Source organism: Cuculus canorus, chromosome 7, assembly GCF_017976375.1.
Source record: "Cuculus canorus isolate bCucCan1 chromosome 7, bCucCan1.pri, whole genome shotgun sequence".
In the NCBI taxonomy this organism is placed as follows: Eukaryota; Metazoa; Chordata; class Aves; order Cuculiformes; family Cuculidae; genus Cuculus; species Cuculus canorus.
The window spans coordinates 14,896,031-14,918,628 of NC_071407.1; the positions used below are offsets into that span (position 1 = coordinate 14,896,031).

The 22,598-nt window shown below is 55.6% G+C and overlaps 1 protein-coding gene across 2 annotated transcripts in view; it reads right to left on the minus strand.

Annotated features, from left to right (window-relative positions):
- SLIT1 (slit guidance ligand 1) overlaps positions 1–20,272 on the minus strand; it is a 63,004-nt gene extending 42,732 nt beyond the window's left edge. For both annotated transcript variants that reach the window (XM_054072102.1, XM_054072101.1), the window contains exons 1-4: positions 19,952–20,272; positions 6,622–6,693; positions 6,246–6,317; positions 5,524–5,595 (exon numbers count right to left, since the gene is read on the minus strand). In XM_054072102.1, coding sequence (XP_053928077.1) covers positions 5,524–5,595; positions 6,246–6,317; positions 6,622–6,693; positions 19,952–20,148 — 413 coding nt within the window. In that variant the 5' untranslated portion in view covers positions 20,149–20,272. The remainder of the gene's footprint in view (positions 1–5,523; positions 5,596–6,245; positions 6,318–6,621; positions 6,694–19,951) is intronic.
- Between the last annotated feature and the right edge of the window lie 2,326 nt (positions 20,273–22,598).

Sequence of the window (22,598 nt, forward strand, 5' to 3'; positions counted from 1 at the left end):
CAGAGCTGCAGCACCCATGTTGCCCCTGGCAAGCACCACCCCTGCACCTACACTTTCCACCTGGCACCAGGACAGCCACCCACCACGGGGGCATGGGAACGCTCTCTATGCAGCCACCACTGAGCATGCATTTCTGTTCTGCTGTATCTCCATATTTCCCTTTCCTATCCGGGGGTTTTCCCAGTGCAGTGCCAAGAAGAACGGTCACTGGTACAGTCTCGCAAGCAACACCTCCCACGCGCAGCCAGTCTCATCCAAGCAGGGCCTGTTTTGTTATTCCTTTCTCCGACAGCTCCTTTTTCACTTGTCACTCTGTTTTGCTACTACTCAGCTCACAGCTTCCTCCCGCATGGTTGTGGTCCTCTCCTTCTTGAAGGATGAAATTTGCATTTTCTCAAGTTATTTAGCACCACTCCATTTTCTCTCCCTGTTCCTCTAAAGGCAATAAGGGCTGGATTTGACCAGATGCAAGGATGGTGAAAGTAACCTGCTCTGGAGCTTGCTGGAATATAACCTCTTCTGCCAGGGCAATATACCCTGCTGCAGTGCATGCTGTGGAGCTCAAAACTCCCTCATTACATGGATCTTTAAATACCCCCGGTTGAAAGCAGGTCTGGATCAGCCCCTGGTCTCTGTCTCAGCTCCCAGACAGAAGTAAGTGCAGAGCATCACTACTCCCAACAGGCTCTGGCCACAGGAGGAGAATTTCATAGGAGCATGACAGTCCCCCAGGCTTCTGCAGCATTTCAGGTGTCCCAGCTCAGAAAGCAACCCATCCCGATTATTGAGATGTTAATACTGTTTCCAGGGAGCCCCTGCCCTTAGAAACCTCCAAGCAAGCAGCTTGGATGGCCCTTCCCCTGGACTTGTCTGCCAGCTCAGACACAGAACCGTCTCCTCCATCATTTTTTACTGGCATGGGTCCAACAGGAACAAATGGGCTCACAGCCCATGTCCCCCCTCCTTCTACAGATAGGACCTTTTTCCCCTCTCTCTGCTCTTCCTCTCTAGACTCCCACTCTGCTAAGCACAGAGCGGCTGCTGCCGCTTTTGGCAAGGGAAACCTCTGGGCAGCCACTCCCAGGGTTTACATCCAGCTGGGATCATTGCTCCCCTGTGGAAGCCACCTCCTCAGAGCTCCCTGCAGCGGAGCACCCACTGCTCCCCTCATCCCTCACACCAGCTCGGCTTCCCTTAGAGAAAACCACTTATTTATAGCTATCCTGGCTGCCTTTAGCACATTTCAACAGCCCACGTCTTTGCCTCCCTGATGATGCGCCTGAAGTGTTTCTGTTCCCACCCTGCTGCTATGGCCATACCAGCCTCCTCTCTCCTCCCGCATCCCCCACCCTGCGCTCCCAAAAGGGCTCAGAAACAGTTTCAGGAGGAGGCTTTAAGGGAAGGTGGGGAAACAAAAGAGACAGGGCTACAAAACTCCTTCACCCATCCTTCCCAAGGGAGCAGAAACTCAAGGGCTTCAGTCCCTCCTCCCAAGGGAACCTAAGGGAAAAAACATTCCTGTCAGCTCAGAAGAGATGATGAAGTGAGGTCTGCCAGCAACCCCTGGCTCCTGGCATGCCGCAGGGCTGCACAGGGTCACCAGTGCTAAGCCAGGATGTGCATGGCTGCAAGGCAAAGGGACCAGCACCGGGCAGTGCAAGCACAGAGGTCACCTTCCTGCCTGGGTAATTTTCCTGGATGGGAGGAAAGATCCATTTTTTTCTCAGCTCTCCACCTCGCAGGAGACATGCTCTTCCCCAGCGAGCTGCGGGGGAGACCCCAGCACCCCTCGAGCCCACAACGCTTTGTTCTTCCTTTCAGTGCTGACAGTTTAATTAAACCCAGTTTGAGATGGGGTCGCCGGGGTCAGGCGCTCTCTAGCGAAACCTCAGATCAGCACCATTTCCAGCCACCGGGACTGCTTAATGAGTTATCTGCTCGTTGTGGTGGATATAAATAAAGGAGGCTATGTGCAGAGTCCTCCTGCCTCCTGTCCCTGCTACTGAGGTGCTGGCACAGCTCCCCCACTCCACCATCTCAAACCAAGACGGGCTCCAGGCAGGCGGCAGCTCAATATTCCCAAATACCGAGGGGAAAACATCCCTCTCCAGGCATCTCACCTCCCCCACGACCTCACTTGAGGTTCACTTTCCGCTGGCCCTTTCCTGCCATTCCCCAGTTTATTTAAGCCCCAGCGGATCAGGTTTAACTCCAACCCTTTCCATTATCCTGATGCACAAATGCTCTTTATAGTAGAGATCCAAGTAACTAATTGCAGCCGGAGCTGGGATGGCAGACCACAAAGCACCACCAACATGGATTAGGCTCTGACACGCAGACCCAGGAGGCGGACAAACAGCTCTCCAGCCTGACCTGAGCTCAGGGTCCTCTTCTCTGTGCTTCTGAGATATTTCCATGAGGCTTGAGTTCAGTGGAAAACTGCTCTATGGGTATCATATACTCTACATTCAACAGATTTGCCTTAGCCTGCCGCTTTGTTTCTGATGTGTTGCTAAAGATACATCTAGACTAAGGCTAGAAGAGACTGAAGCATCCCAGCCAGCACCCAGGTACCCATCTAAGCAACTGGTTCTTGCATCCACTCTTGGCTTTCTGCCTCAGCTGCACACATCTGCCAAACCCAGCAGCCTCATTTCTCTGCTGAACAGATCTCAGCCTGACTTGTTCAGCCAGTTTCTGCTAATTCAAGACCTCCCAGCACCACAGTGCAAAAGCCCCACAAGGACACAAGGACCTAGCAGGTGCCCCAGGGAGTCCCAGGAGCACACGGTGGGTGGCCATGGTGAGCAGGGTGTGGGGAAGCCTGCACAGGCACTGGTTGCTGGAAATAGTCTGGGGAGCAGTGTCAATAAGAGCGTGGTGCTGGTGAAAGTCCTCTCTTCCCATTCCCATCACAGCATCCCAGCTTGCCTCTGGGGCAGGGAGGGGACACCAATCTGCGAGGCCACCCCACATCCATTTCAGCAGTTAAATAATAAGCGCAAAGCCTGGCAGAAAGGATCCGATTTCAGTTCAAGGTGAGCTGATTTCAGTTTAGCTTAAACCTGCTCCCCACTGATTCATACCCCTGTAGCCTGAGCCAGGTTTGCTGCAATTTAAGTGTTGTGACCTCCCACACCAGCCAGGCTACACCAGTCCAGATCCCACCTCCAGCTAAGCTAGTGTGACTGCGTGTCTAGACAAGCTCTGCCCGGGGCAATCCTACCCTGTGTGTCCCCCCCCAAAACCGTCCTTGGGCACCTCAGCAATGGACAGCCACGAAGAGATGGAGCAGAAGGTCCTCTGTAGGGCTTTGCTGCCCAAATGCAGCACTCAACGTTCTTCCACACGAGCAGCTCCCTATGTGCTCCCTCGGCAGCCCCAGCACTGCATCCCTGCTGTCACTAATGCAGGCAGCATATGGGGCAACATGCTGCAGAGGAGGGTGGCAAGCAGCACAGGGGGTCCCCCCACCCCGATCCTGCAGCATGTTGTGAGGATCCTCTGTTCCAAGTGTGCATCAAAGCTCCAAGTCACAGCACCGCCTATAGCTGAGGAGCAACAAAAATCTAAGCCTGCTCACTCAGCCCCCGATAGTACAGGAAAAGCTCCAGGTGCTGGTGTCCTGGCAGTGGTCATCACAGTAGAGATGGCCAGAAAACAGTTTTAAGGCATAGCAGGAGAAAATAGGTTCAAAATTTCCACCACATCACAGGCAGCAGGAGGAAAGCAACAAGCAGAAGCTGCAATGCACCTGTACATGCGGTGGCTGCAAGGCACATCTTGCACACCCCTCCTTACCCACAGTGGTACACACAGCCCCGTGCACACTGTGCGAGGGTACACACAGCCCGTGCACCCCGTGGCACAGCCCCACCTCCACAGGAGCCCGGGGTCCACAGTGGGGCACACTGCACAGCCCGTCTGGGAGGCTGCCCTTCTGCATCTCCCAGTGAATTGTTGCGTTTTGTTTTTTGAAAGAGCCTGGTATTAAAATCTAGAGAAGATTAAAACTGAAACATTAACATTTGTAAAATAATTCTCTCCACCGTGTTTTTGTTACGCAATGTGTGGCTGGAGGAGGATGGGCCGTTGCTGGCGCCACGATACAGCACAGCTGAGCTCAACAAATGCCATTTGATAATTAATTGAACGCCTGTGCTATCGGCTGCCATTACCTAGGCCCATCTTTGGCACTGGTCCACCATTTCACACATCCCACGCCAGCAATCCACACGGCGTTTTAACCCTTCATTACACCGCCTCTGGCTGGACTCTGGGACTGACTCCCTGGCACTGCCGTAAGAAACCAGCATTGCCGCTGAGCCAAACAGCTCAGCCACAGCCTGCCTGCACGGGCAGGGCTGCCTGGCCCCGACATGGCCATGTCTCATGTCTCCCCCCCGGCACTGTCTCAGCCCATTCAGTTATTCCATCCACTTCCACCCTGCCCCAACAGGGACCCGATATCCTCATTTCACAGTTGAGAAATGGAGATACAAGTTACAGTAAGCAGAAACCTAATGTCCCAGCCACAACTGCCCTGCTCCTACACACTGCAAATCAGCCACAGGGTGTAAGCATCTCCCCCAAGTGATGGAGAGCACCTAGCCCTGGTTTGGCATGCACCCTTTCCTCCTCACAGTCCCTTCCCAATGTATGTGGTGCCTGCTGTACCTGAGAGCTGGTAAATAGTTTGTTAAGAGGATTTCCTGTGGTTTGAACAAAGCTGGCAGTGCTGATGGCACTGTTGCGTGAGCAAAGGCAAGGGAAAGCCAATATGGAAGAGAAAATATTTATCAAAGCTCAGCAGCCCTTCCCAGGCAGCTGGCTGCTGCATGGAGGGAAGAGGAGCACAGGAGTCTGCAGAGTTGGAGCTTGCACGACAGGAGATGGTCCCCAGGAGTGCTTCTGTGGGTGCAGAGAGACGGGCAGGGCTGTATGGGGAAGAGGCAGCAGGCGCAAAGGGCTGGATCTGCCCAGGACAGGGCTTTTTCCTCTTTCCCCAGGCTGCCTTGGACACCAGCAGAAAGGCAGCTCTGGAGTAAGGCCATGAAGCTTTCCAGGCAGAGGTGTCTGGGCAGAACGCCATCCCCTGGGATCCTCCTCTTTCACGACAACTCAGTCTACAGGGTAAGAGCACCCCGCTCCAGAGCCTGTGGTCTGCACACAGAGAGGTGGCTGCAGTGCTGACAGGACCTTTGCAACCAGCACTGTGCTCAGCAACGCCAGCACCTCCTCCTGCACCCGCATGCACTGCAAGGGCTTTGAACATCACCTTTAACAGCATATTTTCAGGTCTTCTGCAAGGCAAAGCTGATTCCCTGCCATGCTGCATGCTCAGGTCACTCAGAAACAGGGTGCATTTCCCTGACACGCACTGGGTGCTCACTGGGACAAGACAGCAGTAACCACCAGCACAACCTCCAAGAAGCAGCACCACCCAAGATGTCAATGTCCTTCTAACCCACAAGGCAGCCCCATGAGTGAGCCCACACCACAGCCGGCACGGAGTGTACTCACAGCCGCAACAGTGCCTGGTTGTTCTGGAAGAGAAGCTCGGGCAGGGTGTGCAGCTGGTTGCGGTTCAGCCGTCTGCAGGGAAGGAGAAAAAGGTCAGGGTTTTGAGGGCAAAGCAATCACCCCCTCTGCAATCCAGCTGACAGCTCTGGGTGCAGCTAGGGCGCTTTGGCTCCCTCAGAGGCGTCATTACAGGAGAGCATCCCACCTGGCAAGGACACACCTATCCCACTCACTGCACTCCTGGGGAGCATGACCAACAGGGCATTAATAGACTTAGTCACAATATTGTAATTACACGCAGACAGGACTCTAAGCTGTTAACTGCTGATTGCTGCTTAACTGTGCTGTTAACCTGCTGCTCGCTCAGCTTCTCGTATTTGCTCGAGCAGCTTGGTATTTTTAAACTGCTGAGCTATTTTACTGAGTACTGGACTGGAACTTATGGCTCCCTCCCTAACACACAGGACACAGCTGATAACAGCAAGAGTGATTTGTGTTTAACCTGCCCTGCACCTCAAAAGCATCAGAAAGGACTCTAAGATCTATACAAACAGAAATAGTTTTGCTTCCCATGCTGTAAAATACTGCCACTGTGCAGCAGAGAACCTGTTTGAAGTCAGGCAGCATTGATATATTATGGTTTAAGGCAAAAAGGAAAGGATATTCTCTGTGACTAAACCCAACCGCCCTTTGCCAGCCCGCCTCCACATCCAGGCACTCACAGCCGCTCCAGCTCCTTCATATCATCAAATGCCCCACGCTCCACCACGCTGATCTGGTTTTCCATCAGCTGCCTGCAGAGAGAAGTGATCAACTTTCTGTAATGGTGGTCCCCATCTCACTGGCAGTGTTCCCGACGCTCCTCTAGACCCAGGGCCACCTTGCTTCCACCATCCCCTCAACACAACCCAGCCTCTTTCTCCCCACTCCCTCCTGGCTGGAAGTCCACCATGCTCAGCCCAGAGAGGATGCCCTCCAGCTTCACAGCAGATGCCAAGCAACAGGCTCAGCATCAAGTCTACCAGCCCCAGGTGGGGCCACAAGCCAAGCATGGTACCCGTCAAGGATGGGGCAGCTGGCCCCTCACTGGGAACTCACAGGACACGGAGCTGCTTCAATCCAGCAAAGTCATTCTTGTTGATCCGTGTGATGTTGTTGCCGTTGAGCTCCCTGAGGAGAGAAAAGGCAGAGATGAGCAAGGAAGCACTCAGGAGGTGGCCAGGCACTGGGGGTTGCCATTACCTTCCCCAAAAGGGCAGGCAGGGCCCAAAGGACAGCAGTGGCTACTGTATTTCTGTGTCACTCACTGGGAATGGCAGGACTGGCTGCTGGCTCTGGAGAGGATCCTCATCCTCAACAGCCAGCAGCGCTGGGCACACAGAAGTCTGGCTGGCCAGGAGCATGGGAGATGGTATCTTTCACAGAGCATAAAGGAGCAAGGGCAGGAGTGGCCCATCTCCCTGCCCTGCTGGACGCTGCCCTTCAGACAGAAACCCCAGAGTTCGCAGCAATGTAATAAGCATCCCAGCCATGCCAGCAGCTGTCTGGCTGGATGCACATCACCCCACCCTGGAAATGCAGCAAACACCTGGTAGGATCATCCCAAATACACATAGTGGCATAGAGAGGGCAGGTAATAAGAAAGCAAATAACCATCCCCCCCCAAAAGCGGGATCCATCCAAACCCTCGGCTACAGGTTACACACATGCATCACGACAGGTTCGGTGCATAGCCATCACACACCTACTGCTGGAGAACAAGTAACACTTCAAGTTTCACCTGCCAAGAGACACTTGCACAGGACAAGCTGCTTCTCCTGGAATTGCTCTCTCATGCAGAAGCCCTGGGTGAGCGCAGAGACACGCACTCCAGTCAGAAGGGAGATACTGTCCCAGATTGCTCATCCCCTTTGTAGAAATAAGGGGATAGACTAGCCTGCAGGATGCCTACCTCCACGCACGGCTGCTCTCCTGCCCAGGCTCTGCTCAGCACCAGGGCAAGGTGTCCCCCGCTGCTGGACGAACAGGTAGCAGGGGACTCTGCTCCTGGTCTGCTGGCTACACCACCCCGTCTCTCCCCCACCATGCTCTCCAGCATGCCCTGATAGGATTATCCTGCTTATAAAATACAGAGAGCCAGGAGCTGCAGAGATTTTCGCCTCACAGTCTCAGCTTTGCAGTGCCTTCCCAGATTTTGGTCTGTGAGCACTGCAGGGAGAGGGGGGCTGTCAACCCTGGGGCCCACGACCTGCACCCCACGGCAGGACAGAGCCTCCCTCTCGGCAGCACAGAGCACAGCAGCCTGTGCTCCTTGCCATGAGGCCAAGCTGCCCACAGCATGACCCTGTACTTGGCCTTGGTGAGGCCACACCTTGAACACTGTGTTTAGTTTTGGGCCCATCGTTACAAGAAAGACATTGAGGTCCTGGGACGTGTCCAGAGAAGAGCAACGAAGCTGGTGAAGCGGCTGGAGAACGAGTCTTATGAGGAGCAGCTGAGGGAACTTGTGTAGCCTGGAGAAAAGCAGGCTGAGCGGAGACCTCATCACTGCCTACAGCCACCTAAAGGGAGGTTGTAGCGAGGTGGGTGTTGGTCTCCCCTCCCAAGTGATAGGTGATAGGACAAGAGGGAATGGTCTCAAGTTGTGCCAGGGGAGGTTCAGATTGGACATTATGAAAAATTTCTTCACCAAAAGGGTTATTATCAAGCACTGGCACAGGCTGCCCAGGGAGGCAGTTGAGTCACCATCCCTGGAGGTATTTAAAAGGCAGGTAAATGAAGTCCTTGGGGATATGATTTAGTAGTGGACAGGTACGGTTGGGGTTGATGATCTCGGAGGTCTTTCCCAAACTCGTGATTCTACGATTCTATGCCCAGGGGATGGAGGATGCCCACGCTAATGCACAGCCCAGGGAAGGCTCCCACGCTGGAGACCGGCTGCCTGCACTGATTGCAGACGTGGGAATAAAGAGAAAGCAAATAAACTACAGGAGAGGGAGGCAGTCAAGGCAGAGCAGGAGAGAAGCAGGAGGGTGGCACCCCAGAGCAGGTTGTGGTGTCCAGGCAGGACCCCAGCACCCAGGGCATCCCGGGAGCGGCACCAGGGAGCAGGAATGCCTCCCGCTGCACAGAGGATTGTGTACAAAGTGGATCATTCCCATCCAAAGCCAAAGCCTCCCTCCAGCGGGCTCCGCACCCAGGTGAGGGGTGAGGGCAGGCTGCCCCAGGGCCACCGAGCAGCGCGCAGGGCTCGGGGACAGCCGCACACCCCGGGGTGCTGCCATTGTCCCGATGAAACGGCTGATAATGGCTAATGAGTTCCAGCTCGCCATTATAGCCTCCTAATTACACCGCTATTCAGTGCCCGAGATTGCCGGGCTCCTGCCATTATCCCGCCGTGTGTGCCTGTGTCGGGAAGGAGGGGGGAGAGCACGTTACTAGGACACCGATGAATGCGAGCGGGGGATGAATAGAGGTTCTCTAGCCCCTGTGATTAAACCGAAACCCACATTCAGGCTCTCCCGGCTCCCCGTCCAGCGCACAGCTGGCTCCCGGGGATGGGGATCCATCCTGCCCTTAAAACCCGAGCACAAGGTGCTGGGCTGGGGTCATGCAGTTTAGGGACATCTGTCATCGCAGAAGGGGTGTCTTGGTGTAGCATCACGGCATAGTTGAGTTGGAAGCGACCTGTAAAGATCATCTACTCCAACGTCTCCTGCAGTAAGCAGGGACATCTTCAGCTGGATCAGAGTGCTCAGAGCCTGGTCACAGAATCACAGAATCACCAGGTTGGAAAGGACCCACTGGATCATCGAGTCCAACCATTCCTAACACTCCCTAAACCATGTCCATGGTCCAACCTTCCCCTCGATGTTTCCAGGGATGAGATCTACCACCTCTCTGGGCAACCTACTCCAGTGTTTCACTACTGTCACTGTAAAACATTTCTTGCTTACATCTGGTCCAAATCTGCCCTCTTTTATGTTTAAATCAATGCCCCTTGACCTCAATGCTACAGATGCTACTAAGAAGTCCATCCCAGTCTTTCTTACAACTTCCCTTTAAGTATCCAAAGGAATACATACCCACCTCCTGATAGCTTTGGAACAAGCTAAGGGCAGGGAGAAACCCCATCTTGAAAGTGGTTTCCCCCCAAAAGTCCTAAAGGGTCCTTTGCCAAAGCAGATTGCCTGGAAGCTCCTCAGGGCTGGGCTGGAGGCCAGGCTGGAGGTGACTGCACCCGATTCGAGCTCCTGTTGAGGGAGGGAGGAGGTCCCCAGCAGGACCCCCCTGTGGCCTTCTTTTAAACGTACATAACTTTACTCTGGCTATAATGTGTAAATGGAAGTTAGGAAATAGCCAGAACTGAAGACAGAGGAGAGAGGCTTGATCAACCTGAAAGCCAGGATTTATACCTCAGCCTGCAAAACCCAAGGTGGGCTTGGACACTTCTGGGGTCCTCTGAGCATCGGCACACCAGAACCTTAGCCCAGAGGCAGAGCACAAGCAAACCTGTGCGCAGACATGCAGAAACACCAAACAGCCATGAGATGGACACAGCCAGTCCCCTCATAAGCCCAAACCAGAGTCTGCCCACTCTCCCAGGCATCTTCTGATATAATACAGCCTGAGCCCAAAGACTTTTCAGCACAAGGAGGCACAGGCAGGATGCACTGCTCGGGGCAGTGCCCCAGACTTAGGGTGCACAGACTTAGGCTGGTGGCCATCCCAGAGCAGAGCAGTGTCCCAGAGCTCCTTTGCGGTCTCACTCTCTCAGAGACTGGCCCAGTGTGCTCCCTGACAACTGCTCTCAGCATCCCCCCTTGCCTTTGTTCAGCTAAATGATGGCCTTTGCAACCAAGATGGGAATGAACAGCAGGTAAAGCTTATTTGTAAGGATCCAAGCCAACACTGCTATTTAACTTCATGCCATTTTTTCCCCTCTAAATCCCTTTCAGTTCCTCATGGAGATAAATTACAGTCTGCTGTACCCAGAAAGCTGCATCCCCGCTGCTCAGCTGCTCACCCACTGCCTCCTTGCCCTTTCTTAGTGAAGCGAAACACCATGCCCTGCCCTGCGCAGCAGAGTTTCGATAAGGACTGATGTGTCTGGGGAGCTGCCTGGCAGATTGGTTGCATTTTTGGACTGTGATTTGAAAGCAGAGATGCAGAGCATGCTTTCCCCATTAATCCACAGGGTTTAATGTCAGAAAACATTACCTTGTTCTTCCAGGCTGACTTCCTCTGCCCCTCAGCACCCCAAACCTCATACTGGTGCTGAAGAAGCAGCAAATTTTAATTTGCGACCTTCAAGTTTCATAAACTCCCCTCCCATTTCTCCCCGGGAAGAGGAAAATCATTAAATCAAGCAGTCCCTTTGCTACACTGCTTGTGGATCATCCCACTCCCAGATGGGATGTCTGCGCTGCAGCAGGGTTTGTTAGACTGGATTTGCATAGTCTGGGTTTATATTTGGTTTCTAGCTTTGGATGGCTTATTCTACTCCCAGAGGGGTCTAATGAGTCTTTTCCCTTTACAGAATTTGGAGCTACGCTAACTCAGTAACAACCTCAGAGAGTACAAATGCTGAGAGGTAATTTATTAAATACAGCCAACATGAGTGATATTTCCCTGGGCACTGATTTATCAAGAGCAGGAAGAGAAAGAAGCAGACTGCACAATCCCACTATCTGTACTTCACAGCAAAGCATCAGCTATTCGTCACCCATATGACTCCTGTCCTTGTGCTCAGCTCCGCTCTGCTTTCCCATCGAGGCAGAGATTGTAACTGCTGCACTCCCCAAACTCACTCTTTTAAGAAGACAGAGGGAGAGTCTGTGACACTAAATTCTTGCACCTGCAAGTGGAGAAAAGTGTCCTGGACCCATTGCCACTAGCACAGAGTGGGTACCCACAGCATCCGAGTTGTGACCACATGGGCTGGTGGAGAAGGGGTCCATGCCAGCAATGCCTGCAGCCAACTGTGCTCCTGCAGTCCTCACTCTGAGGGCTGCTGCTGCTCTGGTGCCCAGCAAGGCCAGCAGTTGCATCATTGGTGTGATGCATCCCTCCCTCTACGGTCCCCATTGCCTTACCATTTCTGCCCTGGGCTCAGAGCACCAGCCCGTAGGGGCACGGCTTCTGTCACAGCAGCTCCGTGGCCCTCATCCCAGAGCCCTGACCCCAGCTGGAGCCAGCAGTGCCAGATAATAATCAGTGAAGTAGAGAAATGAAGGTTGCAAGGTCATGCACCCCACAGCAGTATCTCTGCAGCCCTCCATCAATCCCGACAGATGCATACACGGCTCCTTCAGGGATGGGGACTAACACTTCCCCATGCTCTATCCCAACACGTCACTGGTCCTATCTGAAGTTTCATTTCCAAACCTCTGATCTGAAGATCTATTCCTGGAAATGAACGCCATGCCTGCCTGCCCTGGCCACCACAGTGCAGAGTCCAGGCTGCTCCCTTACCCATACAGGTCCCCTCTTCCAGCCCCGTTCCCCCAACAAGCCCCAGCCCAGCCCCAGCTCTCCCTCAAGGTCCCTCTGCCTTGCAGAGGCAGATCCCAATCGGCTCACGCTCCCATTCCACATCTGTGTTGTTGGTGACCCTCTCTCCAGGCAACAGCATCCTTTTTGTCAGCCCATTCCACCTGTTTGCCAAGCGCACTTTGAAATCTCAGCCTGTCCTCCAACCTGCTTACATCTCCCTCAGTGTGGTGGCGCTTGCAAGCATCATACTCAGCTTGTGTCCCATCATACAGGCTGCTAATGGAGACACGGAGGAGGCTCAGATCCCAGACTGACCCCCTGCTCTCAGCACTGGGGAAAAGAGCAGCTGCAGCCTTTCTTGCTATATTTTAATGCATTTTTCAAGTCTTCTCAAGATTTCATCTGTCGGCTTGAATGTAACAGAGTCCCAGCACAGGTTCACTGGGAGCTGCCCAAGCAACAAAAGGCAGGGCAGAGCCCTTCCCAGTTCCCGGAGAGCTGATCCCATCCAGCACCAGCACAGAGGGATGCTCACCACATCTGCCAGCTTCCTGCAGCCCACGAGGACACGGCCAGGTACCAACCCCATCCTCCCTGCAAGGACAGTATGTGTTGCTGCTGCCCACTGCTTGGAGAGGAGACACTAGGCACCCACACCCTGGGCTGACACTGCAGTACAAGGGGCTCAGCACCTTCTCCTCCTTTTCCTCCCAGCTCTGACCAGACCTCAAAAGGAAGAGCAAGGGTGTCCAGCAGGTTCATTAAAGCCTCCTGAAGGGTGCCACACACCCCAGGGCAGAATCCTTGCCAGCACCCTCCCTACCAGATGCCCACAGGGTCCAAAAAGGAGAGCTCCAAGAGCAGGTATGGGCTATTTGGGCTCACCTCAGAACAACTGCGGGGAATCTAGCACCGAGCTCTGCCTCCCCAGAGCACAAGATGCTCTCTCTAAGCTTTTACGAGGTACTAAAGCAGGTTAGCATCACAATAAATTTTTAAGCGTTACAAACAGCATTGATTGTGCAGGAAGGGTGAGGTGAGGGCTTTCTGCTCTTCCTAACTTCTCTCTGGGGTTTTCATGCCACAGCCATTAGTGGCTGCAAGTCAGAGAGCGCTTTACACTCACAGCATCGCGGCATGTCACCTTCAGGTTAAAAATAAATAAATAACCTCGCTCAGTCATGGTGAGAGAGAGAGAAAAGGCAGCAAGTCGCTTCTGTTTCATAAACAGGGAAACTGAGGTTTAGGTTTATCTGGATACCTTGAAAATTGGGGGTTTTGTGCTGTGCCGACTATCCTAGTGAGAAGTATCACTGTTCCCATGGCTCCTGCGCTTCCCAGGGCAGAGGAGGCAGTCGAGGCCTCGGGTTTTGTCCTGCCAACCCAGCAGACCGAGGTCAAATCCCCCCTGCATATTCCTCCACAAAACCCCCTTCTGTCACCCTTCCTGGAGGAGTTCACAGTGGGGATGGGAGGACAAGTGCACCTGACCTGCTCCATTACAGAGGCATGCGCAACGCCAAAGAGCTGAGTATCCTGGAGTATCCCATTTTGGAGCTGGGACTTCCTCTCAACAAGAAATATCTGGGGCTGGGAGCTTACATCTCTCCCACTCTTGGTGCCCAGGGCTGTTCCTCGGCTACATTGCTTGAAAAATTAATCTTCCCTTTTTTCTGATCTTCCTCCTCCTAGCAGCCTCTCTCCCCCATAGGACATTTGCCTCTGCTATTTTGAGCAGCAAAAGCATCCAAAATGCATGCCAGGAAAGCAGATACACAGCACAGCTTCAGAGCCCGTATGTGGCAAGGAGGCCTGAGATGGTCCTGAAGGGGACTGCCTGGGGACCAACCAAAACCATGGAGAGGTTCCTCCTGTCCCACCTCATTGCCTTCTTGCTTCCAGCAGCACCACAACTGAAATGAACAGGCTGCAAAACATCCCCTCTCGCTGCTCATGGCAGCCTGGTGCCATACAGCAGGAAAAGCTCTCCCATCACTGCAGCCATCCCCGGCTGTCCCTGAGTGGGGACAGGGAGCAGCTGCCGGAGCTGGTCTTGGAGCTGCTTGTGCTAGAAGCCTACTGGGGAGCAGGGATCTGGGTCTGACATCCCCCAGGATGGGGCCATTTGCTAAATGCACAACTGTTCATTATTGCTTTTCAGGAAAGCGTGCACAGAAACATTTCTTCGCCTTTCAGGTTTTATGCAAGATTATTTTGGTAGCAATAAAGGAGATGCATAGCACTAAGTAGCTTTGGGTTGGGCAGGGAACCATGGAGGACTTGGATGGAAGACAAAGACAGGCTTCTGTGTCACCCACCTCACCCTCCTGTGTTTGCACACATGCACAAGTCCTGCTCCAGCACTTCTCTCACCCATCCACGCAGGCTCCTCTGGGAGCAAACCGGAGTGAGGATGCAGGAAAAGCCCCTCTCAACGCAAGGTCATGGGCTTGTACACCTTTCCCTGGATGGAACGTCCTTTTCCTGCCTGCATCACCTTAGTGGCACCCCAAGCTCTCCCTGTTCCTCTGGGCTGCACGCTCTGCTCCCCTGCAGGGTCTCTCGAGCGTCCTTTGTATTTTACATCTGCCTCAGCCTTCTGCTGGCTGGAGGTTCAGTAGGAAACAATGAAGTAGGGCAGCATAAAACGCAAAGCAAATGCATGTCCTGTAAAGAGTCAGCTAGATGGTTTCTGTGCGTGCATGTGCACGGGGTGCTAGACTGCCGCCGTGCTCAGCTCACCCATGGCCGCACGCTCTGGAGACAGCAGCATCGGCAGCAACAGCACGCGAAGGTGCACACGAGAGACCCACAATTAGAGCCAGGAACAATTCCCCCTCCTCACTCCCAACTCAGCAACAAGGAACCGCTGGCGGCACAATGCATCACCCCGGAGGAGCAAAGTGGCAGCACATTTAAGGCAAAAATATCTGGTTTAAAGGATGCAATAAAACAGAGTCAGGAAAGGGTTTATAAGGAAGCAATTGCTGTACGGGGTGAGAAATGGTCACCAGAGGCCAATCCACCTGGCTTTATTGCCTGTTACGGGTGACTTTTCCCAACCAGGGGACAATAGATCCTCCACTATCAGCCTCGGCTCCAGTCAATACAAACACGACATAGTTTTTTAAACTAATATTTTTCCAGCATGCAATTCCATGGAGAGCAAGAACGCAGCGTTACCATGGTGATATATAGACAGCATCTGCCTTGGACGTAGCTGAAGGGAGAAATTGGAATAGAATTGCAAATTTCCTCTGTCCGGGAAGGCTCCCAAGGAAGCTGCTGCAGCGGGCTGAGCAGGCTGCCTTCCCCAGCCAGCCCACATCATCCCAGAGCCCAGCACTGGATCTCCCATGAGCTGAGGGCAGCAGGAGCAGTCAAGGACTGCCCCAGCTGGATTTTGGTCCTGCATCCTGCGCCAGACCTCTGCAAAGCCTGCACGCTCCCTCGCTACCTCTGCAATCAGCCTGCTCGGCTGCAACACTGAAAACCTGCCCTGGCACCCCAGGAAAGTGAGATGTTGACCTCCTCAATGCGCTTCCTAAGAATTAATGTTCCCCAAAGCCCCGAAGGAGACACAGCCCAACAACTGGTGTCGAATGCTGAAGTGCTGCTGCGCTACATCAGTCTTGCTGCTGCAAGACATTTTGATTAACCGGCTAGAGGGAGACACGGGTGCATGAATTAAACACACTCTGAGCAAGAGCTCGCTGCTGTAATTTTGCCGGGGGGGCGGTTAGGCAGCGCACGAGCACGTTTCAGGTGCAGCCACCTCAGCATCGCACTCCCCTACTCAAAGACTGGAGCTCCGTACCCCTTTCCACCAACAACGCAGACAATGGAGACAGCAGAGCTGGGTGCCATCTGGATGGGGCCCATTTCTGCACAGGCAAACCCCAAGCTGAGGGAATAAGGCAAACAGGAGCTCCATGCAGCACTGAGACAAGGGAGAAGAGGGAGGCAACTGGGGGGCAGTGATAGGGACTCCCAAACCCAGCTGTGCTGTCCTCCGTGTGGGGAGAATAGGGTGCTGAGAGGGGCACAGCACGGCTGACAGCAAGATGGGGATGGTCAGCCCACCAGAGAGGAGGTGAAAAGGGTGAGCGGGCCAGCTGAAAACTTCAAAAACAGGAGCAAGCACACCACAACCAGAATCAATTCATCCCCCAGAAGGAAAAAGCTAGGCTGGAAGCAGCCATTTGACAGTGGTGAATTTGTACTGATTCTGCCAACACAGGGAGCTGGGGGGAGAGTGACCCAGCTCCCCAACAGGGCAGTCTGCTCTTCAGAGGTGCTTTCAAAGAAAAAAAAAATTAAAGCAAGCAAACAGGGAAGGGAACTGTGCTCTTCTTTTATGGCTCTCCTCTGGCAGCTGAGACCTGCGCAGATAGCGTGGTACTGCTGGAAGATTATTGCCGGTCCAGCCGACAGTGCCTCCAGGACCTGCTCTGTGGTGCTTGCCAGAGGCACAGGCAGCCACGCAAAGTGCCTGGAGATTTTTGCCACTTTCCTCCCTTGCTGCAACATAAACCCCTCTGCTCAGTGCCTGACCCAAGCAGCATGGGGGCGTGCAGGCACCGCGTGGCATTTACGATGTGCTGTGCCCTGGTGGAAGGAAAGAGGGATCCTCTGCCCCCCACACAGCCACTGCCCATGCTCCTTCCTGCTCATGCCTCCAGCCCTTAGCCTGCACCAAGGAGACATCACAGTGGAAATCATCTAGCAGAAGACGATTTCTCCCCAGCTCATGATTCTCCAAAGTTGCAGTGACTCTGCAAGGCAAATAAGCCTCTTTCCTCCAGAGGAAAAGGGTGTGTTTCACAAGCAATGGAGCTCAGACCGCTGTCTGAGTCCCTGTGATGGCTTTGGCAGTGACAGCACGTGTGGCCACACCAGCAGTGCTGCCCCATCAATGAGTTTGACCCATGCCACCACGAGGCTCAGTGGAGAAAGCCTGGAGCCTTTGAACAGCGCACCAGGCTGCCCTGCAAGGCTCCAAGCGTGCAACAGGCAGGCAACACGACAGCAGGGACACTGCTGCTCATCGGCACTGAGGAAAGCATAGCGAGGTCGGCATCACTCACACTGCACATCCCGGGGATTGGAGAAAGGGCTGGGCAGTGGCAGGCAGTGGCAAGGGACTGCTGGCTTCCCGAAAAATGCCAGCCCTTGAAGACAGCGATCCCTGAAGGCAGCCGCTGCTGCAGGCTCCCCTGTGGCTGCCAGCTGACCCTGCTCTGTCAAGCGGTGAGAAGTTGGGGACTAGGAGGTTGCAGCCTCTTTACAAGCTCGCTTACAAGCTGTTACAGCAGGAATTCACTACTCAGAGACAGACCTGCTCCGCACAGACACCCTCACGCACCTGCAAGGGCGTGCAGCACAGAGGGAAGCAGTTATCCAGCAGATAACACCCACGAGAGAGCAGCACGTCTGGCTCAACCCAGCCAGCGGATCTGGCACGGGGAACTGCATGAATACACAGAGAAACCAATGTTGCCTAACAGTGACAGTACACGGAGGACTGGGTCGGTGGAGGCAGAACAGGGTACAGCAAGCAAGACCAGCCGCTATCAAGGGAAAGACGCATCCTCTGGCAGCCCACTCCAGCACTGTCTCATCCGAGCAGTGCCGAGCACCTGCCCGACAGGCAGAGGTTCACTGCCCACGTTCTCCCAGCACCCTGTACCCGTGTGCATGGAGAGCAGATGCTGCGGAGCATGCTGAGCTGCCCGAGGGGCAGAAAGGGCTGGTGCAGACTATGTGCAAACCTTCCCCCTGCCTTGGGCACGGAGAAAAGGGGGGGGGGGGGCATGTCTTGGAGGTCACAAACGTTCTCTACGAGAATGCAGCTTGTAGAAGCCTCATTGCTATGCTGGGTAATAATCGTTTGCATAAGGATAATTAAGGCGGGAGAAGAGAAAACTCTAAAGCGGTGTCCCGCAGAGCTCCCAGAGCTGCCTGCTGGGTGCAGCCCTGTGGTCCCAAGGCTGCCTGCAGTCCCTGTCTGCGGGGTCTCTCCCCAGCTGCAGGCAAAGGGCCCATTCACACTCCAGTAACCAGAGGCAGCACAGCGACAGGAGGAGCTCCGGGTGTGTGGCTGTCCCGGGACGCATCCTGCAGCTCTGCTGCCCGCGGAGGTGGCAGCCCATCGCTTCCCTGTACTGCAAGGGAGATACCGGGGCAGCCTGGCCCCACGGCTGGGGCTGTGACGGCTGCCGTGCCCCCGGGACAGGGCACGCACTGCCCCTGAGCGCGGGGGAGAGGCTGGGGGCAGCCCTGCTCTCCTGCCGGGACCGGGGACACAGGCATGCCAGGAACCTGCTGCCAGCGGCGGGCTGGGCGCATTCGGAGTGGGGATGCGCTGCAGCTGCAGGGCTCCCGGGCAGGGAGAGCCGTGCGCAGCGGGGTGCAGCAGCGGAGGGGCACCTGCTCGGGAGGCTCAGCGGGTGCCGCAGTGCCCTGCGACTGGCCAGACTGTGACCATGCTCCATGGGAAAAAAAACTTTCCTGATGGGGGTCCAGCCGAGAGACCCAGGCGCCCCTGGGGATGCGACAGGGAGTTTGATGAGCAGAGAGATGTGGGCTCGGTGGGCTGGCAGGGCTGGGTGAGCTGTGTGCACGGCTGGAGGCTAATCACAACGGGGCATCCCAAGGGGACAGCAGAGGAACGGGGCCTGATCCCCAGCACAACATCCGCAGGAGGACAAAGGAGTGCCCGGCATGGGCAGGGGCTCAGGGTTGCAGGGAGCTGCAGGCACCTCTCCAGCTATGTGGGTGCCTCATGACAGGTCTCAGCAGCAGTAGCCACGCACCTGCCTGTAGTTGCCATAGGGCGTCCAGCCCCACAAGTGCAGCTCGTTCAAGGCTGCCCCAGCAAAAATGGCCCCCTGGAGCAACCCACGCCTTCGGGCACAGCTCTCATCCAAACCCTGCTCCGCAGGCTTGCACACACACTGGCACAAGCCAAACCTCTTGCACACCCTCCCACAGCCAAAGGGCTGAGCATGCACCCTGCCCCAGCAGGCTCTTGCACACCTCCCTGCTCCTCACGCTGATGGGCTATTGCACCCCCCTCACGTTAGAGATGATGCACTTGCACCAACCCGACAGGATTTTGCACACACATCCCCAAGACAGGCACTTTCACACACATACAACGTTCCCACTGAATGGGACACTGCACGTGCACCCACCCCACCGGCTTCTTGCACACGCACCTTTTGGCCAGACTTTTGTACATGCACACCCCAGGGATCTGGACATCTACTTCCCTTAACACACACATCCCATTGGATGGGCGCTTGCCCCCCAGTCCCAGACGGGGTGTTGCACACCCACCCACGATGGAGAGACGCTTGCACATCCATTCCCTGAATGGCTCCTGCACACACTCCAGACAGGCTGTTAAACATATACCCCCCACACTGCGCTCTTGCACACGCAGCCCTGCGCAGCACTTGCTCACACAGCAACGATGAGCTCTTGCATGCGCAGCCTCCTGGGCACTTGCACACGCAGTCCCGATGAGCTCTTGCACATGCAGCCCCCGGGCTCTTGCAAACACAGCCCCGCTGGGCTCTTGCACACCCAGCCCTGCTGAGCACTTGCACACCCAGCCCCTGGGCTCTTGCACACCCATCCCAGCTGGGCACTTGCACAAGCAGCCCCCCGGGCTCTCACACACCCAGCCCCCCGGCACAATTGCACATGCAGACCTGGGGCTCTCGCACGCCCAGACCCCGCTGGACACTTGCAGGACAGCCTCGATGAGCTCTCTCACACCCAGCTCCCCGGGCTCCCGCACACCCAGCTCTCCGGGCTTTCTCACACTCAGCCCCCCGGGCTCTCTCACACACAGTTCTCGGGGCTCCCGCACACGCAGTCCCAGCACCTGCGCGCCCGCCCCGCCGGACAAAGCCGCGGTACTCACAGTCGCTCCGCGGCGCGGGGCAGGCTGCGGGGCACGGCGCGCAGGGCCATGCCGTGGCAATCCACCGTGGTGCCGCTGCAGGCGCAGAGCGGCGGGCAGGCGGCGGCGCGGCCCCGGCACAGCGCGGCGCACGCCAGTAGCCAGGCAGCGGCTCGCAGCCCCGCCGGGACCCCCGCCGCCGCCCCGCCGGGGGCCATGGCAGCGGGTCAGGCGGCGGGGCCGCTGCGCATCACCGGGGAGCGCGGCTGGGCTCGGCGCGGCACGGTGCGGGGCGAGAACCCTCACTGCCGCCCTATCCCGCAGCCCCGGCGCAGCCCCCGCGCTGGCTCCTCCCTCCCGCCCCGTCGGGCCCCCCCGCCGCCGCCGCCCCTCCCCGCGCCCCCGGGTGGGCAGCGGCGCCGTCGGGGCTCGGCACCGGCGCGGTGCCCCCGCCCGGCACTGCAACCCTCGGCGGCTGCGGGAGGGCAGAGGCACCTCGGGGCCGGCGGAGCCGGCGAGCCGAGTGCTTCCACCGCTCCTCGGGGGAGCCCGGAGGCTTCGCGTCCCCTGGGGTGCTCCGGGCTCCCCCGGCCCGTGTCCCGTCCGGCAGCCCAAAGCCCCGTCCCCATCACCTCCCGATGAGGGTGGTGGGCGACTGGCACGGGTTGCCCAGGGGGGCTGTGTCTGCCCCATCCCTGGAGGTGTCCAAGGCCGGGTTGGATGGGGCTCTGAGCAGCTCGATCTCGTAGCAGGTGCCCCTGCCCATGGCAGGGGGGTCTCTATGATCATCCAGAGCCCAGAGGAGGCGTGAGGACCGCACAGCCGGGGTGGGACCTGCTCTGCTCATGGGAACCCTGCGGCCAAGCACCCCAGCACACAGGGGGGACTTGGGGGTGAAGGGTGGGGACTTCAGATTGGATATCAGAAATTTTCACAGGAAGGGTGATGGGGCACCGGCAGAGGCTGCCTGGGGAGGGGGTTGAGTCCCCATCCCTGGAGGTATTTAAAAGACAGGCAGACGAGGTGCTCAGGGACATGGTTTAGTGGCAGATAGGAATGGTTGGACTCGATGATCCAAGAGATCTTTTCAAACCTGGTGATTCTGTGATTCTATTAATCTCCCACACAGAGCCAGCAATTCCTGAAGTCCTGGCTGTGACTTTAGCTATGTCCTTTCCCACTCCAAGGGAAAGGACACTCCAAGGGAACACCTTCATGCCAAAGACACCAAAACGTCTTTGTGCCTAATCCACTGAAAGAATGAGGCAAAATATACCCATTTCAATGTGAAAAGAAGTGAAGCCAAGAAATCCTATGAACTTGGCCCCCAACAGTGGACATGTTAGAAATGTGAGCATTGCATTAGTTTTAGTACCTTCCATTTTACCTTCCATCTACCTTGCCCCTTCCCTGGAGGGGTTCAAGGCCAGGTTGGATGAGGCTTTGAGCAGCCTGATCTAGTGGCAGGTGTCCCTGCACATGGCCGGGGGGGTTGGAACCGGATGATCTTTAAAGTCCCTTCCAACTCAAACCATTCTATGATTCTATGATTTTTTACTTTTGAGATCTGCAAATGCAAAGCAGGAGGGTGTAACCAGGAGGGCTGGTCACCTGCTTTATTAATGGCACCTGAAGCACTTGTAACCCATAGTTCTAAGAGCTGAGTCCTTAAGGAAAACAACAGGCATTTTGAGATGTCCAACAAAGCCCTGGCTGCTGACGGCAACCACTGCAAATGTGTTCCTTGGAGAGGAAGCTGATGGAAGGAGGGGAGATGGGAGTTCTGTCGCATTGCTCCAGTAGTGGGAGGAGAGGTGTGTGAACATGGATATCCTACCGCACTCTCATTCCCACAGCCAGCAGGACATTTGCATGGATTGCATTCGAGAGGCAGGAATGCCTCTTAAATCAACGTCCCCTTGCTAACGGGGCTCCACAAGCTCCTTAGTTAGGGTGAGAGGCAGGTATCTGCATAGGGTCTCACTGTGGTGAGGGCCACTTCACACACACACAGACACACACAAGGCTGCACCAGCTTGGCCCAGATCAGCAGCCCTTTCCCATCCCGAATGCAGGCTCCCATCATCTGTCTGCATTTTCGTGACATCTCCTTCCTCTGGCCCAAATCCCAGGAGGAAACTGTGCCTGAGATGGATGAAAGGGGTTTGTTCCTCGTTGCTACCCAGCAGCCGTGACAGTGAGGAAGATGAGCAGCTTCCCAGGACTTTGGGAGCTGACCCCTGGCTTGCATGGCACGGCTTCAGCAACTGTGGCCCCACCGTCTGCGCTGGGGCTCCCAGCCGGACCCCGGTGGTAGTGGCACTACACAGTACCCAAAGGACCCTGTGCCAAACATGTCGGCTCCATTTCAGTGTGTGAAAGTTGTTCCCTTGAGGCTTGGCATTCCAAAAAGGTGACCGCTACCAGCATGATGCCAGTGACCCCCTTCCCTCCCTCCAAAGTCCCCCATCACCCCTTGGCCAGCAGAGCAGAACTGGGTCTCCCTAACCTGCCCTTTACCTCTGACGCTGGCAGGAAGGCAGGAGTCGGACAAGGGATCTGATTTCCTTCCTTTTGCAGGCACTTGCCCCAGGCAAATCCTCGTGATTTCCAGAATAAATAGGCTTCCTCCGTCTCTGTGTCTGTGCATCCAGCTGCAGCAACACCG